General features: G+C 35.7%; 1 protein-coding gene across 3 annotated transcripts in view; it reads left to right on the top strand.

The window, feature by feature from the left end:
- ITPR2 (inositol 1,4,5-trisphosphate receptor type 2) overlaps positions 1-20,211 on the top strand; it is a 420,025-nt gene that overhangs the window by 159,832 nt on the left and 239,982 nt on the right. For all 3 annotated transcript variants that reach the window (XM_025047398.1, XM_015590049.2, XM_006912698.3), the window contains exons 22-26: positions 988-1,181; positions 4,700-4,829; positions 6,853-6,910; positions 8,350-8,515; positions 9,576-9,749. In XM_025047398.1, coding sequence (XP_024903166.1) covers positions 988-1,181; positions 4,700-4,829; positions 6,853-6,910; positions 8,350-8,515; positions 9,576-9,749 — 722 coding nt within the window. The remainder of the gene's footprint in view (positions 1-987; positions 1,182-4,699; positions 4,830-6,852; positions 6,911-8,349; positions 8,516-9,575; positions 9,750-20,211) is intronic.

Below are 20,211 nucleotides of genomic sequence, written 5' to 3'. Positions count from 1 at the left end.
GGAAAGAAAAATTCCTGGTCAGATTCTCAGGCCTTTGCTTGAGGCAAAGCTCCATGAACACCCACAAAGCAGAGACCACTGTTCTGAAAAGAGACAGTTGTTTTGAATCCCCATTGCTTGTTGTAGGAATTTAGAAGTGAGAAACAGTCAGGCTGGAGAATGTAAATTGTAGCAGTGTCAGGAGGATCCTTTCCTATAGTTACCTACTTGTGGAGAGTGTAAGGAATGACTGTGCATGTGCAATATTATTTTTAAGGACAAACTCAGAAGAAGATGCAGAAGGGGAGTGATCCCTCATTGAAAATGATTATGTTTGTCACTAATCTGTTTCCAATGACCTCGAAAATAATTGCCTTTTGTGGATTTTGACTAATAATTTTCTATTCAAATTGGATGAAGGAATGTGAAACATACTGGCTAATACATGCTTCTTCCCTAGAAGAGACTTTCTTTTTCATAAAATGAAGTTGAAACAATCCTTCTCATAAGCTCTTTTTGTAAACAATTTGAAAACAATGTTAAAAAGTCCTCAGTCTGAGAGTAGGATTAGGACACTAGTCACCGTGTAAATGATTTCATGTAATCTTTGTATCCTCACAACTCTTTTGATCATGGAGATGAATAACCTTCCTTTCACGTTATTGTAAATAGTAGAGACTGCTGGTGGGATAGTTGGTAGGACTTACTGTGTTCCGGAAGGACCTGATTTGGATGTCTTTAGAACTGCCAACAATGCACTCGTGGTGCATCATGTCACAGCATTTTCTGAGAAAAGTAAGCTTTCATTTTTAAAATCTGTCACTTTGAAATGTGTCTGCAATATCACAACTTTATTTGCAAGGAAAGAGCCAGACCAGTGTTGATGCTACTCTTTCCTATCCTTAATACTTTTCCTGTCATGTTTTCAGTCTGGTTGTGACTAACTGGATATTATAGTTGTTTCTCCAGGTGTTGTGTGTGTTGACCTAGGGATGTTTCTCGTGCCAGGAAACAATGTCATGAGAACCATTCATGGGGTGGGAGAGATGATGACCCAGATGGTGCTCAGTAGAGGCTCTATCTTCCCTGTGAGTGTGCCTGATGTTCAGCCCAGCCTCCACCCCAGCAAGCAAGGGAGCCCCACTGAGCATGAGGACGTGACCGTGATGGACACCAAACTGAAGATTATTGAGATTTTACAGGTATGTTGCATAAAGAAAGCAAAGTGATGAATAATTAGTTCTACCTATTGGTTTAATTTCTTATAGTTTTTGCTCCAAATCACTGTAAATGTTCTGAAATGCTACCCATCTAATTTTATTTATTTCAAGTTAATGATAAACCTGGTAAGAAATCTTGCGCTGACACGAACATTTATTATATTTGGTCATTCTCATTAAATACATTAATGATGGTATCTAAGAACTGCGAAGTGCTTTGAGGTTGACAAAACCTTTTTAACATGAATTTTGTGTAGTATTGGCCCTAATTTACTTTTACCTTCATTTAAGAAGGATTCCAGAACTAGCAAAGCTAATGATTGACTTTCCATGTATCCGAATTTATCATTGGAGCAAGAAACTAAAATTTTATTTATTATTAACAAAAATGTTAATACTTGGTTTAAATTGGTTTTAGTATTTTATGTAAGTGACTATCTCTCTTTGTGTTTTTGTTTCCAAGAGGCTGGAAATAACATATATGCATATGTATTAATTAACCTTGTCTAATACCTAGCTCTATGAATTTAAAGGAGGTAAATTATTATTTCATGCCCATTGGTTTAGTGAGTACATTTCCCATTACTGTAGCTATGAATTCTTTGCACCTTTAAGAAAAGTTTGAAAAGGTAGTTTTATGACACTTAAATTATATGTACAGCGTTTATTCCAGATTTGGAGAATGAAACCTGAAGCTTTCAAGGATGCATTAAGATTCTTGATACAGTTTACTGTTTTTCGTCATAATTTAAAATAGAGTGAGCTACCAGAGTGGGTTAGTAGTCCAGGAAAGGCCTGTACATTTTTATTTAAAGTAATTAGATTTATAATTATACAAGGTTTTACAGTTCCTCCAGGAATTCCAAAGGCTGAATCCTGAGAAATATTGGCAGGCTTCCCAACACTGTGTTCATGACCTTGAAAAATCACTTAGTCTTCCTGTTCTTAAACCAAGAGAGGCAGTGATCCCTCGACCTGTGGACCCACAGCTTAACATCATCCTACTCATGGGACAGCCTCTAAAATACGTGACCTCTTTTTAGCCCACATTTATAGAAAGAGCAGCATTTAAAAAACAATCTCTAACAGCTAAAAAATGATGAGATGGAGAGACTATGGCAGGGCAGTTCAGGGCTGACTCATTTTTGCTGCCTCTTTTGGGCTCTTGATGTATTTCTTGTTGAACCTCTGTTCTCACTCTGTTTTATGTGTCTCTGTGTCTGGGTCTGATTCACTGTGTCTGTGTCTGTGGTCCTGCGTATTGCTCTTGAATGTGTTTCTTAGAATGTCTCTTTAAGAATTTCTTTGTAGCTACATTCCTTATGCAAGTCCCTTGTTTTCTGCCGACTCTTCCTCCTTGCTCAGGATCTTCCTCTTTTTTTCTCCATCACTTTGCTCATCTCTCCTTTTTTAGTCTTTTTATTTCTCTCTCATTCTCTCCCTCTATTTATATCTGGCCCTCTGTCAACACTTTATTTGCCTTTGTTTTCATTCTTCCCCTTCCCCCTTTCCTTCTGCTCTCCATTGATTTTTCACAATTAAATATATTAAAGGATGACAATTTTTGTTTTTGTTATATTTATAAAATACAATTCGATGAGTACTAAACTTCAACCAAAAGTTAATAAGTGTTTCATTACTTTGTGTTTTATTAATTTGTTCTTTACATATGTTCTTTCTTCTTCTTCTTCTTCTTCTTCTTCTTCTTCTTCTTCTTCTTCTTCTTCTTCTTCTTCTTCTTCTTCTTCTTCTTCTTCTTCTTCTTTTTTTTTACATATGTTTAAAAAAAAACTTTCATTTTAAGCATTTGCAATCTGGCTTCTGTTCCCGCCCTTCTGCTCAAAGCTACCAAATCCACTGGCCCTTTCTCAGGCCTCTTTTTCCATGATCTGTCTTCTGCTTTGAAAATCCCCTTATTAGCTAGAATCAGTTCAAACAATATGTGTTGCAGTGCTCACTACATGTTAGTAAAAGAGTCTCTTTGGGGTTTGTTTTTTCCTCTAGATTATATGCTCTTCAAAAGCAGGTCTTATGTCCTTGGAACCCTTTTTGTACCCTTAACATCTTCCTCAGTACCTGGCTTAACAAATGTTTGCTGAACTTAACTGAACATAGCTGACGTGGAGCACGCTTACTGTCCTAAGGAGCATAAAGGTCTAACAGAGGAGCGAGAGAGATAGAAGGGGAGTGGTGGTGGGGAGCGGGGGCGTGAGGGTGGGAGAGGGAGAAACTGAGATTCATCTTTGGACCTATAGGTCTAAATAATGTGTTGGGTGAGCGAAAAGGAGAAAAATTGATTTGAACTGGGGAACCAAAGAAAATTTCATGAAAAAAAGGATTTAAACTCAAGCTTGGAGGATAGCTCAAAAGCTGGTTGTTAGTGGGTGGAGGAAAAGAATATTCAGGATATGAAGTGGACCCCGAACAAATGTGAGAAGGCAAGAGGGAACTGCAGGCATTCCGTCATGTGCTGTCGGAACAGAGAAATGTGAGATTGAATGAGAGAAGCGGGGGCAGGAGGAAGAAGGGTGGGAGGAGCATGATACAGCAGTGACAGGTAAAGTGAGAGGTAAAAAGCTTTCGTGACAATTGCTTACTGTCCAAATGAGACTTGTGAAAGTGTAGGGGGCACTGACCACCTTGCTGGCACCAAAGGTTATCTCAGAGCCTTCCTCAGGTCCACTGGGTGGAAGGTAACCTGGTGTAAAACCACTTCTCTATTGTTTCCCTTCTTGACTCAGAAATCTGTAGGATTTCTTCTCGGATCGCCACTGTATTCTATACCACACGGTTTAGCCCATAATAGTTTCCTGATTATGTTAACAATTCTATATTTTGTTTTCCCAACTTGATCATTGGCTTCTTGAGGGCAGTGGGCTTCAAGTGTTTGCATTCTTCATGGTGCCAGGCACAGAAGGGAACAGAGCACTTCATTGCTGTCAACGACTCAGTGAAGGACAACAAAGACAGCAACACAAACCCAAGGAAAAATAAGCACCAGCGAGGCACAGCCATGGTGTATTAGGATGCTGTTACTTCAGCTGCCCTTGTAGTCTAGATCCAGCACTGGTTGTAGTATAGCCAGTGTCCACACTACTGTAGCTGGAATTTTGGACTTTCTATACATGAATGAGGATCATAGCTCCAGCGTTCTCCTCCCAGAGCCAATGGATGCTCTGCAGCGTGCTCAGTGAAGTTATGTCACTATTACTTCTTCATCCCGACCCATAGGATACATCTACCTGGAATATTCAGAGAGTAATCATAGAGAATCAGATTTTCTTCTTTCCAAGACTGCTTTTGGATTTTACTGACATCGATTAATGAAAACGCTTCATTTTTCTTAGTCTCGAAACTGATGAACATGTATGCAACTGAAGCGTTAAGCATTTACCAATAAATGTTGATAGTTAGGTTGTTCTCGGTGTCATGTAATGAATTGTACTTCTGAACACGATGTTAATAGAAGACAATTATGTTGTTTTTAATGTTCCTCGTAGTTTATCCTTAGTGTCAGACTAGATTATCGGATCTCATATATGCTATCCATATATAAGAAGGAATTCGGAGAGAACAACGAGAATGCTGAAACATCTGCAAATGGCTCTCCAGACACATTACTCCCATCAGGTACCTCCTTTGTTACAATTCGCTCTTTGTATTTTGTTTTTTGAGAACTTGAAAGTACTTTTCATACTTTAAAAAACAACGGTAATTCTATGAGACAAAAATGTGGAAATAATCTCCATCGATCCCATGAAGAGACTGAGACAGAATGTTGAATAACTTGTCGAGAATGGCAAGAGGGATATTTGCTCTTATTTGGTGTCAAGTCCTTTGAATACAGTTTCTTTTGTAATCTTTACAATTCTGTGAGTTGGAGGTACTGTTTATTATTGTACCACTTTACAGATAAAAAAACCAAGGTTGAAGGGGTTAAGTTACTTGCTAAAGGTCGTGAAAGTAGTGGGGCAGGGATTCCCTCTGAAGTCTCTCCAACTCCGGAGTCTGAATCTTTTAAGCATTATGCTATCTGGTGAAAATCCAAGGGGATTTTTTTTTGCCTGGATGAAAGAGCAATGTGAAGAGGAAAGGTGTTTTGTAGGAAGCTTGCCCAATGCTTGAATAAAGACATAGCATTTCCCAAAGGTGTGAATGTGGGTGTTGGTTTTTCTTTGCGTGTGTGTGTGTGTGTGTCTGTGTGTGTTGGGGAGGGGGGTTTACTTTGCATGCTTATAAACTAGTACTATATTTCATTTTTTTCACATTTAAAAAGTGTAAGAATAATGTCACCCTATATCTGAGTGTAGTAGTGTAAAAATTATTGTAAAGGAGCATAAAAGTTATAGTAAAAATTTTGTGATTGCAGAAAGTACCTTATGAAACCTAAGAAATATTAAATTACTATATTCTGGATAGATCAGGCTAGTCATGGCAGGCAGGAAACTGTTGTATTAAAGATTTAGTCAGTTAACAGATTTTTTCCTTTTTTTCTGTGAATAGGATTTGTATACAGATATGAAACTTTCCTCTAGCCACAACCACTGTGATGTCAGGAACCCTCCTCTTCTTTCTCTGTCAATCAATTTGACAGAAATGATTCAGTGATTTTAAGTATGTAGGTAAAATAGATGCTAGACCAAATGTCCCCCTATCTGACTCATTAATACCATCCAAAAGGAAACATGTCTCCACAGACAGAGATAATCTTGCCTGAGTGAGAAGTCACTTCTGGCACATTTGCAACAGTATTGTTTTTATGCTTCCCAGAAGTGTAGAGCCCCAAAGGGCTATTTCCAGGAATGATATGGCAGAACCAGAAAGTTTTGCTGGCGGTCACATTGACAGTAGCATAAAAATTATTGGCTCTCAGAAGCCAGACTTCTGGAAATAGGATCTCTAAGTGTCAGTAAAATATGGGTGGGAAAGTCTAAGGGCACCCCCAGAAAACCAGTTCTCTGATTTACCAGTTCTCTTGCATTGGTTATATCTGTAAGAGAGAACTTTGTGGAGAGAATTTTTTTTCCCTTTTCGTTTCTCGTTCTTTTCTTTTTATGCTTTAGAGCTGAGAAATAAATTGTCTACTTATTATTTAAACATCTTATCTTAAGAAAGATATCTGTAAAATGTTAGTAGTGGGAATGGATGAGAAATCATGATAGGTACACATAAAAAATTTTAAGGCACCATGTCCCACAAGAAGAAGGGATGAAATTTGAGACGTACACTTAGGTAAAAAGGCCATGAAGTACCATATAGTAATGAGATTCTTTATAGGTATATTTTAATTCTTCCAAACAACATCTTTCCATTGCCCATTTAAATTATATGTTTATATACATAAGTGTGTGTGTGTAGTACATGCATGTATATATGCACACTTACATAGATGAGGCAACTATGTAGATGGTGCTTTTTGATTTTTAAAATATATTTTTGACTATAGAAATGTATATTTAAAAAATGTAAAATTCAATTTAAAGTATTGATATCTAAGGTCGAACTATGTTGTCACTTTTTAAACTCTTAATTTGACTTTTTGTGGCAAAAAGAAATTAGACAAAATATTTTTAGGTATGCTAACATTAATATACACATTTTGATTCCTAATTATGATAAGATAAAGAATAGATTTTACCACTTATCTTTGCAGCTATTGTTCCTGATATAGATGAAATTGCATCTCAGGCAGAAACTATGTTTGCTGGAAGGTATAGTAACATTTATATATCTTTATCTTGTGATTAAGATTTTACTTAGAATTTCATTGATACTTTGTGATTGTTCACCTCCCTGTATCTATTTAATTTTAGATCCTTTATTGTTGCCAACATAATTTCTGCCAGAAATGAAGCTGCCAATTTACTGTAGAAGAGAAAGCATAGCTTTTCTTTAGGTCAGGTGAAAAAAACGACAAGAGATAGGAGATCAGCGTGTTGCACTTTTTCCCTGAATTCTTTGCTTTTCTTTCCTCAAATAATGACAGCACATGAGTGCCCTTTAACTCCCCTGGTAAAAATATCGCTGCATCTTGCAAAACATTGCTTCCCTGAATCTGAGAAATTTGAGGCAAGAATGTCACTTTTTTTCAGTGTCACCATTAACTTTATATGTGAGAAATAAAGGTATTTTCTGTCAATTGGAGATATCCATGATTAAAGAAGATGAAATGCCTCTGGCATCACTGCCCTCCTTTATGATGATGAGCCCCCTGCCATTTATTGTTTTTAAGTTGTTTTTTGTTTGTTTGTTTGTTTTCAGCAATGAAACTAATAGTAGTCAAAAAAGAAAAGTAAGAAAAAGTAGAATGCCTAAGCTACAAATTATTGCACTTCTAGTGTTCATTTTTATTATTGATTTGTCATGAGAACCTAAACAAGTTTATACACTAAGCCTTTTGTTGCATTTTCTTTGGTTAGAAAGAAAACAAGAATGAAGAATCAAAAGACCCAAAAAGGATTTTTATCTCTAGTGAGCATTTGGTTTAGCTTTGTTTTAATACTGTTTTGCCAGTTTTTCTTGTTGTATTTTCCTACTCAAGTGTTTCATTATTTCTGAGAAGAGAAAATAAAGCAATGTATGACTCTTCCTTAAAATAAATGGACTTTTAATCCAATGTGCTCTTGCTCAGACTCCCAATACATGAAACACACAGAGCTGCTCTGGTGATGGTGGCATGTGCACTGTCCTTCCCCCGCCCCTCACCACCTGCCGTGGAGAGGTCTGTAAGGCTCTAAGGCAAACCAGTCCTTGGTGTATATCCAACCTAGTATGTCTTCTCAACAAACCCTTTTGGATTGATTCAGAGTCCTATCTTTTTTCTATACCGTAGGTGACCAATTCCTCCCAGTTTGCCTGGTACTTTTCCCAGTGCAAATGCTGAAAGTCCCCCATCCTGGGAACCCTCTTGGTCCTGGGAAAACTGGGGTGGTTGGTCACTCCTGCTTTCATGGACAGACACAAGCTTTTCTTCGTGCTTTGTTTCTTCATTGGTTACATGGGGAGAAAATAATGTAAAAATGTCTTCATTTTTACTTTTTAACTTGGGGGGAAATTGATATAACTTGGAGAATGTATACATCATTTTAACTACTCATGAGTAGATTTTATGTAAATGTAAGTTATTTTAGAATTATTTTTGGTTTTGTAGAAAAGAGAAAAATCCAGTTCAACTTGATGATGAAGGAGGCAGGACGTTTTTACGGGTCCTTATTCATCTGATCATGCATGACTATCCTCCTTTGCTATCAGGAGCCCTGCAGCTTCTGTTCAAGCACTTCAGCCAGAGAGCAGAAGTTTTACAGGCATTTAAACAGGTAAGATCGAGTACCCTCAAAGATTCCGTAGCAGAAGCTCCTAAAATATTGTTTATAACATCTAACCTGACTTCATGGTTGCAGAGTTAATGAGATTGTGTGGCTTTTCCTGGAGATGCTTTCTATTTTTAAAGATAGATATGGCCTTGTCATAGGCCAAGACATGATCTATTTTAGAAAGAGTTCCCCACAAGTGATTTTCAGTTAATATCTTTAATGTAAATGACAGGCACTAAGATTTAGGAAGGCACTGGGAGACAATACCATATTAGGAACTTTGTTACTACTGCTGTTATTTTGACCTCAAATTTACTGATAAATTGGGTAGGACACACAGTAACGGATATAAATGTCTTGTGAGTGAAAAATGTTTACATCCAAAAGGAAGGAACTATTATAGATCTAATCATTTTCTTTGTCATCTTTGAATGACATCAATATTGAGACTGTTGATGAATAATACCAAAAAGTGCTTACATGTGTTTCACTAATATGCATTTTATTTAATAGAGCATTGATCTTCATTAGGAAGTTTTATAAGGATATGTTAAAATATGAAATAAGAGTATTTAGATATAATTATGCATATATTTGTAGATGTCCTATGATACATATAAATGATGATAAAATAAAAGTTGATATCATGAGGTTTAGACTGTATCAGTATTTTTTCCACTTATTTTTATGTTCGTATCGCTTTTAAAACAGATACAGTCTCAGAAAAATTAACTTTAGCAGCGAAATTAGAGTTAAGGTATCTTTGATTTTAAATTACTCTTTAGCACTTTGAAAGCTTTGCTACGGCTCTCGCTCTTTTTATATAATATATATCATTTTAAAAAAATATGATAATATAGTGGGTACAGTTCATAGATACTTTCAGGTAAGTTTTCATGGTCAATATACATCTAAAATATCCATGCGTATTCTAGAAATATTAAATTTCAACTGACAGTCTAATAAGATTTGGGATTAAAAGACTTGAGATTTTAGACATAAATGAAATAGGAATAAAGAAAGTTCATAAGTAAATTGAGGGTTGAAATTCTTTTGTTTTCAGGTGCAATTGCTGGTGTCCAATCAAGATGTAGATAACTACAAGCAAATAAAGGCAGATCTAGACCAGCTTCGACTAACTGTAGAAAAATCTGAGTTATGGGTTGAGAAGAGTAGCAGCTATGAGAATGGAGAAATGGGTGAAAATCAAGTAAAAGGTGGTGAAGAGCCAATTGAGGTTTGTTTACAATATCTATTTTGAAATAATTCAAACAATGTTTATAAATCATATGCCGTATAGTCAAGATTGTTTATAAAGAAAAGTTTTGTTCTGAGTTACAGAGCATAAAATTTTCATTTGCCAAATCAGTTAACTCATAAACTTGTACTTTGGGTAATTCTTGTCAGTTGCTACCCCTTCTTATCTCATCTGTCTTCCTTCCCCCTTTTCTCTTTTCACTAAATGCTATAATCCAAGAATCAGGAGGGAGTGAGATGGAGAAAAAAAGGAATGGGTCCTAAACCTAGATTTCTAGAGATGAAATTTTGTTGTCACCATTCACTTTGGCTATTGCAACCTGTAAATCATTTCTTTCATTATTGAATATCCTTATGCAGTATATAAAAATATCTAAATGGAAGGACAGTATGCTTTATGGCCAGTATGAAAATACTGGCAATAAAGATCTAAAGAGTAGTAAGATAATGGTCATAAATCTTTTGCTCTATTGGTTTTTTAGTTTTCAGTGTGTTGTCTAGTTGCTGTTTTCACATTTCACTAAATACCAGAAATCATTATATTTTTTAAAGCAATATTTTAGTAGTAATACTTAGATAAGCAGATCAGAGCCAATGTCATAATTGGTAATACATTAAGTTTCTTATATGCCTATCTAATGTTTTATTTAGTTGTTTGTTTTTAATTTGTAGGAATTTAAACTATATTTAAAGGGGGTTACCCAATCCCACTTTTCTATTTGTTGAAATACCCAAAATATTTTGTAGTGAAGGGTGATGACTGAGTGGGAAATATAGTCATTTAGAAAGCTGAAAAATTCCAAAGGGAAGTTCATTTGGTGAGTTAATACTTCCTGTTTGGCTCAGGACCAATTATCGCACATATGCACCGAATTTTTTATTTAATCTTTTAAGAACTTTTTCTGTGATTTCATTTGTAAGTTAGTAGAATGTAGAATTTCTGCTCCAGAGAAACTTGTTTTATGCCTAGCTTCTCTGTTGTTGTTGAAATAGAGTTCTTCCATAGCATATTTAAGAAAACAAAAGAAAAATTAACATTTATTTAGTACTTCCTATATACCGAGTTTCATAGCAGACATTTTTATACATGGCATCTCTTTTTAAGTGTTACAACAAACTTTGGAGATAGTTATAGAGATCACATTTCCAAAGTTGAATCAACTGAAACTCAAAGAACCCAAGAATTTCCTTATTGTCATGCAGCTCTAAGTGACTCAACTAAGATTTTAACTCAGGTCTTTTTGATGATAAGTTCCAGGCTCTTGAATTAAGATTGTACTTAATGATATAATATTTAAAGATATTAAGAGATATATTATGCTTTCACATTATAATACCTCTTCCTTTATCAAATATATATTTTGCACATATTTTATATATTCTATGTATTCTAATGTTGCTTCCTCTTTCAGGACATTTTATTCTTTTTTTTTTTAAAAAAAATAGAGAACAGTCTAACGCTTATGAAAATACATTATACTCTTTGTAAACATTTGCAAAAAAAACCACCTACAAGTGTAGGTGAGATGAAGGATGTTAGTTACTAGTCTACAGGTTAAGCTCCCAATCACTGGGAGAAAGTGGACAAAGAACCTTTAGCATAACGTATATCCATGGCATCATCTTAGCAGTTTAATAAACAGTTTGTATTGATATGAGAAAAGAAATGAAGAAGTCGTCTGATTGGAGATATCTTAAAAATGGAAACTTAGTGCCTGTATTACATGTGGGTTATAAAACCATTTTTATAGGGACTTCAGATGAATATAAGTCAATGAAGCTGGAATCTATTTATTTATTTGTTGAGTTCAGGATTTACCAGTTCAGGAAGTGGTAGTAATTTTAGGTACTTCAAGCAGGAAGTGGTTTAATACAAGGAATTGAATTCTTGGAAAGTGTAGAAGAGTACAGTTTGGAGGCCTCCATTGGATTATTGATTTCAAGATGTTATAATCATAGCTACAATTGAGATGCCAAGAAGCCGCTTTAGCTGCTGCCACCACTGTGGCTGTCACCACCACTGACTCATACTTTAAAAGCATGTGACTGGATAATGGATCACTCATATCTATTGGGATTTCTTTTTTTCAGCCCTCATGCCACAGGAAAATGGCCTTAAATTGATAGGATATTAAGAGCATGGATTTCATAGTCAGGCATCCAAGAATTTGCCATATATGTGACTTTGGGAAACTTATTTTAATTCTCTGAGTTTTGTTTTTATTGCCTATTCAATGGATATGACAGTGGTACTTGGCCCATAGGGTTGCTGTGAGGGTCTAATGAGCAAACTCTGTGCCCATGGTACATCACCTAGTATGAGTTTAGTGGGAAAATAGAAACAATAAGGTGACATTATTATTTACCAACAAGTCAAGAAGTAAGGCTCCAGCTTTAGTTATTTATTGTCTCAATGCTGTCATCATTCACCAACAGACTTAATTCTGAGGCTGATCTTTCTCATGAATGCATCATGGCAGCAGAACACTAAATATAACAACACCACCAAGAAAGAATATCTATGCATTTCTGGGTTGCCTGCTTAGCAGCAAGGACACTATTTCCAGGTGTCCCTCAGTAGATTCTATCTCTTGTCTCCTTAGCCAAAGCAGGGCCACATGTTTACCTCTAAACCAATGGACTATAAGATTAGTTTAAACTAAAGCTCCTTCAAGCTGGGATACCCTCCCTTGTGTTACATGGGGAAAGGATAGATGGCACAATAAAATTGGAATCTGCTAGCGAGAAAGAATGAAGAAAAGGTGTTGTTGGTTAGCAACCAACAGTGCCTGCCAAAGTCAGCAGTCAATGAATGCTTGTTATAATTGTTATCAGTTTTTATGTGCAATGTATTGTGCTGTTTACTATGGTGGATATGGAATTATGAAATCTTACAGTTAAAAGATACTTATAGGGGTATTAAGTCCAATTCCTATGTGGTATTTGTTTTCATTTTAAATAGCTCATCCAAGTGAGATATTTCTTAAAACAAAACACACTTCTGTGATGGGAATTTCAGTAGCTCTTGAGGTAGCACATTCTATTGGAATTAATGTATAGCTTAAGAAATCGAATATTATCATTTAGAAGTCTCTATAGTTCCTCGCTATATCCCAGAGGAAACCACTATCATTAATTTATGTTAACAATGTCCTTGCTTTTTAAAAATGATTTTGCCACATGGGTCTGTATTTCCAAAACAGGTGAAATATATGGAAAATGATTTCATTTAGTCTGTTTGGGTATGCTTTTATCCTTCAACCTTGTTGATGTATAGCTGTAATTCATTCATTTTCTCTAATATATGTTATTACATTTTATTTGCATGTTGTCCAGGTAACTGTTGATGGACATTTTGGTTCTTTAGAGTTTTAGTATTTTAAAAGAAAATTTGCCACTAAAAGCATTGCTGCTATAAAAACTTTTGTATGTTACCTGAGGTACATGTTTAAGAGACTTTTCAAGATATATATTTAGGTCTAAAACATCTAGAATGTTCACTTTTACCGAATAATGCCAATTGTTTTCTAAAGACCCAGAGACACTTCCTCCTGCAGTACATGAGTTTCCATAACTCCCCAACTCATGACTGGTGGTTTTCTCATTTTTCCATTTTGATAATTGAGTGTGTTTAACATATTATCTATGTTGCGATTTTTTATTTTGCTGAATTACTTATGAGGTTGAGCATGCTTTCATATGTTTATTGGCCATTTCACTTCTTCCTGTTTAGATTAAGCTAAATTCTGTATAGGTAGGTAGTTAGGCCCTATTAATTCGTGTTTACCTACTACTAAGGTTAAAGATAATTTTGATTTCAAGTCATGGTGATGCTGTAAGTTCAAACTTGAACACAATCTTTTTGTCTATTATTTTTTTCTAGCTTTATTGTACTGGTAAGATTTTTCAATACAATGTTGAAAAGAAGTGGTCAGAATGGGCATCTTTGTCTTGGTTCTGATTTTAAAGAGAATAATCTTAATATTTTACTATGGAACATAATGTTTATTTTACTTTTTTTGGTAGATACTTTTTATCATTTGAAGGAATTCCTGGCTATTCCTAGTTTGCTAGTTTATTATTATTACTTTTTTTTACCATGAATCGTTACTGACTTTAATTAAATATACTTTACGCATCTATCAATATTATAGTATTTGTGTTTAATCTTAATCTGCTAATTTTAATAATATAAATCATGAGTAGAGCTTCTACCATAGTAACCTTTCATTCAAGAATAAATGTATCTTCGTGATATTTTTTACATATCACCAAGATCCAGTTTTCTAATACTTTGTTTAGGATTTTACATCTATGTTGTAGGTAAGGTTCATCTCTCTCTTTTTTTTTTATTGTATTCTTCCTGTCAGGTGTTGGTATCGAGGTTAGACTAATTCCATAATGAAATGAGTTGCAGAATATTGCCCTTTCTTTGTGCAAAGTTGTAAATGTCTCTTCTGTGAATGTTTGGTGAAATTTATTTATAAATCTGCCTGGGCCTTGGATTTAGTCTGTGGGAAGATTTTAATTACTGATTAATTTTTTAATGGTTATGTATTCATTTAAATTTTCTGTTTTGAGTCAGTTTGTTGTATGATTTTCTAACTATACTTAAGTTTTCAAATTCATTTATATAAATTTGTTCATATTCTTTTATTATCTTTTAAAATTTCTTCTGTATCTGTAGCTTTATAACCCTTTTTCTTTCTTGACATTTTTTACTTATGTCTCCTTTCTTTTCTGTAGCTCAGTCTTGCTAGAATTGTACATATTTTCTTCATTCTTTTAAAAAAAATTTTGGCTTTGTTATCTTCTGGATTTACTTGATATTTTATTATATTCATTCTACTGTTACCTAACCTTTTATATTGACACACTTCTGACAGTAAAAAATTTAATGGTTTAATTTTTTCTGAGGAGCTGCTTTCCACTGGTTTTGACAGATGGTATTTTTATTATTGTTCAGTATTAGATATTTAAATATTTCCATTATGCTTTTTCTTTGGCCCAGAATTACTTGGAGGTGAGTTTTAAGTATCCAAATGGATAGGCAAAAATTACTTTTTTTTTTGTTATTGAATTTTTAATTAATTAACTTGTGGCAAGAGAATGTGGTTATGATATCAGTTCTCCAAAATTTTTTGAGACTTGCTTTTTGGCCTGTGATACTATCAGGTTTTGTAAATGTTCCATGTAGGCTTGAGAAGAATGTGAATGAGGGCAGGACTCCTTATGTATGGCTAGCAAGTGAAGCTTGTAAACTGTATTTAAGTCATCTACCTACTTACTGATATTCTTGTTTTCTTGACATATCAGTTATTGAGAGAGATTTACTGACATTTCCCACTGCAGTGGTAGGTTTATCAATTTTCTCCTATCGTTCTATTATTTTTTTTTACAGCTTTATTAAAATACAGTAGACAATTAGTTGCTCATATTTACAGTGTACAATTCAATGATTTTTTAAAATTGTAGTTGGCATACGATAATATATAGGTTTCAGTTGTACAGCATAGCGATTAGAGATCTATATAACTCACAAAGTGATCATCTCAATAAATCTAGTACCCCTCTGCCCACTTACCTATTTATTACAATATTATTGACTATATTCTTTATGTTATACTTTACATTTCCATGATTATTTTGTAACTATCCATTTGTATTTCTTAATTCCTTTGCCCCTTTTTGCTGACCCTCCAACACCTCTCCTATCCAGTAGCCCTCAAAATATTCTCTGTATCTTTGAGGTTGTTTCCGTTTTTGTTGTCGTTGTTGATTTCACATGTACGTGAAATCATATGGCATGTGTCTTTCTCTATCTGACTTACTCCGTTCAGCGCAATACCCTCTAGGTCCATCATACAATCTTTTTTCATACCTTTACTTTTAGTCTGTGTGTGTCTTTTAATCTGAAGTCTCTTGTAGGCAGCATATGTAAGGGTCTTGTTTTCTTATCTATTCAGCCACTTTATCTGTTGATTAGAGCACTTAATTATTTTTCATTTGAGGTACTCGTTGGTAGATATGTAGTTATTGCCATTCTTTATTCATTGTTTTGATACATATTTTTTCTTCTACTTAAAGAAGTTCCTCCAACATTTCCTGTAATACTGGCTTTGTTATCTTCTGGATTTATGTGATATTTTATTATATTCAGTAAAGGTGAAGAACTCCTTTAACTTTTTCTTATCTGGGAAGCTCTTTATCTGTCCTTCGACTCTAAATGATAGCTTTGCTGGATACAGTAATCTTGTGTTGTAGAACCTGGGTTTTCATTACTTTTAAAATTTTGTGCCAAGCCCTCTGTCATGCAAAGTTTCTTTTGAGAAATTAGCCACCAGTCTTGTGGGTGCTCTCTTGTAGGTAACTAAGTGCTTTTCTTTGTTGCTTTTAAGATTCTCTCTTTGTATTTAACCTTTGGCATTTTAATTATGATGTGTCTTGGTGTGGGCCTCTTTGGGTCATCTTCTTTGGAACTCTCTGAGCTTCCTGGGGTTGTGTCTATTTCCTTCACCAGGTTAGGGAAGTTTTCCATCATTATTTCTTCAAATAGGTTTTCAACTTCTTGCTCTCTCTCTTCTCCTTCTGGTACCCATACAATGCGAATACCGTTAGGTTTGATGTTATCCCATGGACTCCTTATATTATCTTTGGTATTTTGGATTCTTTTTCCTTGTTGCTTTTCTGATTGGCTGTCCTCCACCACTCCATCCTCTATATTTGTGATTCACTCCTCCACTTCCTCCCCTCTTCATCTCAGAAATTGTATTCTTCATTTCTGACTGGATCCGTTTTATAATTTCCATCTCCATTTTTATGTTTTTTATCTCTTGTTAAAGTTCTCGCTGAGTTCATCTACTCTTCCCCTAAGTTCATTGAGCAGCCTTATGACCAGTGTTTTGAACTCTGTATCTGTTAGATTTCTTGACTCTATTTTTCCTGTAGTTCTGTTTTGTTCTTTCATATGGGACATGCTTCATTGTCTTCCCATTTTGGCTGCCTTTCTCTGTTTGTTTCTATATACTAAGCAAAGTTCCTGAGTCTCTGGGTCTTATTAATGTGGCTTTGTGTAGTAGGTGTCCAATGTCACAGTCCTGAGAGGGGTTCAGCTGCAGGCCAAGTTTAGCCCCAGCCTGTACCACTCTGGGGCCACGTGTTAAGATTCAGCAAGCAATTCACAGGTGCTGTGCTTATGGTTGCCTCAAGAGGCCACATCAGAAACCAAGACCAGGTTATGCCAGTGTGGGATTTAGAGCTGCTCAGCAAGGATCACAGGGCATGCTGAGGACACCACTCACTGTACGTGGCTTGGGTAAAACTGCAAGTTGGGAGAGGTGGAGTTTCAGAGAATCCTCTGGGCGGAGCAACCTCTGATACTCAATTTGATGATATCTCAGCTACGGCTGTGTCTGTGTCTGCATGCTTCGAGGGGAGAGACCCAACAGAGGATGCTGCTAGCACTTCAGCCCAGGAGAAGGCCTCACCTCTGGCCCTTGTTCCGACACAGGACAACTCTGTGTCCCTCTGTAAGTCCCTAGTGCCCCCCGAGCAGCTAACCTGGTGCTGGTCCTCAGAGCGAGAGATCATCACCGTGAAAGTCCAATTGTGGCCAGGTTAATAAGAGCATCTGCACCTGCCGGCTGCAGCTGCCTAGCCTTGTCTCACTCACCTGTGTGGGATCCAGCAGTATGCATCTCCGCCCCTCCTACCTCCTACTGTTGCAGGGTGATTTTTTTATTTCTCTCTCAGTTGTAGGGCTTCTATTTATCTAGACCCCAGGTGACTCTGCTTGCTGTTTGGTCCATGAATTCGTCATAACTCTGGTATGATTGTGAGAGGAGGTGTAGAAAACCTCTACCATCTATGCCATCTTGCCTCCTCTCCTTAATTTTTATTTTATATGTTTTAAGGCTATTTTATTAGATGCCTATAAATTTAACATTATTATTTTTCTGGGAACAAAATACTTTTATCAGTCGAGAGTTAGTTTCTCTCACTTCTGATTATATTGTTCAGTGTCTTCTGGCTTCTGTTGCTGTTGTTGAGATGTTTGCTGTCTGTTGAACATGGTCTTGGTTTAAATCTAAAACTCTACTTAAATGTATGTTCAACTTTATTATTGCTTCCAGATTTAGTAGTTTTCTTTTTTTATTTCCTATACTTGGGACTTTGTGCTGGAGTTGAATAATTTCTTTAGACTCACCTGAATCTCTTCAGGTATGACTTATTGCCAATTTACCTACTGACATTTTAATTCCAGCCATTTTTCATACCTGAAATTAGATTTTTTTTTCATATCTATTTGGTCATTTTTTGATCATCTTTTGTTGCTTGCTATTTTTGTGATCCCATATGGCTATTTTATAGCCTGTATGTAATAATTCCAGGATCTGAACTAGTTGGGAGTTTCTTTTGGTTCTCATTCATGTTGCTGTTTCATTATATTTTTGGTCATCTTTGATTATTTGCTCATATCTTTTTAAAAATAGACTATTTTTAGAGCACTTTTAGATTTAGAAAAAAATTATGCAGAAAATACAGAGCTTTCTCATAAATTAACTCTTCTCCTTATTTCTCTCTATTATTAACATATGGCATTAGTGTGGTACATTTGTTAGTATTGATGAGCCAATATTGATACAGTATTATTAAAGTATATAGTTCACTTTAGATTTCACTTTTTGTGTTGTACTATGGGTTGTGACAAATGTCATGTATATTGAAGGACATCTTGGTTGCTTTCGATTTTCACCATTATGAGTACAGCTGCTCTAATCTTTTGAGTGTAGATGTTTAGCTCATGTTTTTTCGACTTCAGACCTGGAGGTTGAAATCTGGCATGTTTTCCTCCTTATAGTATTTGTGATTGCCTCGGCCTGTGGCCAGGGGGCGCTGTTAGCCTGAGACCACGTCTGAAGTGTGGAGGATAGGGTTGAGCTCGCCAGACTTAACTAACACTTGCTCAGAGTTGACTTAGCCTCTGGGTTGCAGAGCTAGTAGAATTGACATTTGCTTTCAGGGAAACCTGACAAGTTTTCTTGAAGCTTGGAGCTGTCTGGTCTGGTTTCAGGTTCCTTTTTTTCCTTTATAGATGGTGGACGGGGTCTTTTGGAGTCACCTTTGTTTTCTGTAAGCTGAGATATGTACTTAAAATAGGTTTCCATATCTAGGTTCTCGTTGTTTTGTAATAGGAGGGCTATTGGCAGTTTTAAATTCACTATTCTTGCAAAAGGCCTTGGGAATGTGTTTATGTACATATTTAGTAATTTAAAAATTTTTTATGAATTTAGATTCTTTGGAACTTTATCTGTGGAATTCCTCTGAGGCTTATGTTTAATCCAGAGAAGATTTCATTTGCCTCTGTGAGACACTTTGAAATACTACATTTTGTAATGATATTAAACAAAGTTTTTGGCTTGAGACTTTTAGGGCTCCTTTATTAGTGGGAATTCTACCTCCAATCTTTAGTGAAAGTGGGCTTGTCTTTGTATACAGGAGCTCAAGAGAGTTGCCCTCCTCATTTTTTTTTTTTTGGTTTTGACCAAGCCAAGGCCAAGACAGGTACCCCTTTGCTCTTCTGTGGGCCACATCTTTCCCTGGTTTATCACTGTGGGCATCTCCTTTAGGTATTCCTAGTTCTATTGCAGGGTCTGTGATCAGACCTTCTCTCTTGCTTGGGAACCAAGCTTTGTTTCCTTTCTTTCATGTGCATATGTGAGACATATTAAAACTCAGTATCCCAATTATCAAGTACAGACTGATGCCCTCAAGGTCAACAGTAAATCCAGTGCTTGATTACTGCTTGGAAATTTTGATGTAATTTTATGGTTTCTGGCCTTCGTGTGCTTCCTTCTCTTTACTAAAAGGAGATATTTTAAATATGTTTCTATGACTTTTAGATGCTGTACACTCATAGAAGTTTCTCTGCATACTTTGTCATATTCTGTTTGACAGTTCTTAACAGTGGGGAATTCTTTATTTTGAACCCATATATTTATCCTTTTAATGTCTGTTTACTGACACGAGATTTGCGGCAATGTGGGCCTTATCTGAACCTCTTCCATTTGATTGCTGTCATTTTTCTCCAGTGCAAACTCATTCTTTTAAACATTCTGCTTAAAGCATAATTTCAGTCCATTCACCATCATGCTTATTTGCCTTTGTACATACCTGAATTTCTCATTTTCTTTCTTAAAGCTTGATACCTAGATTCAAATCTAATATTCAAGATATGGCTCTTGCCCTTAAAGAATGAACACACAGAATGGACACCTATAAAACAGTATGACAGAGGTCTGATTCAATACTGAACTATGTGGTACAGAAAATGGAGAGTTCAGTCAGAATAAATGGTTTGTATTTGAAGTGGCTAGGATTTGGGAGCCTTTGAAGATTCTTGGGGAGGGGGATAAGTATACTTTCTTGGAAAATAGTCTCTC

Source organism: Pteropus alecto, unplaced genomic scaffold (assembly GCF_000325575.1).
Source record: "Pteropus alecto unplaced genomic scaffold, ASM32557v1 scaffold103, whole genome shotgun sequence".
Lineage (NCBI taxonomy): Eukaryota > Metazoa > Chordata > Mammalia > Chiroptera > Pteropodidae > Pteropus > Pteropus alecto.
The sequence above is the reverse complement of the archived record's forward strand: the minus strand, read 5'-3'. Positions and strand labels throughout refer to the sequence as shown.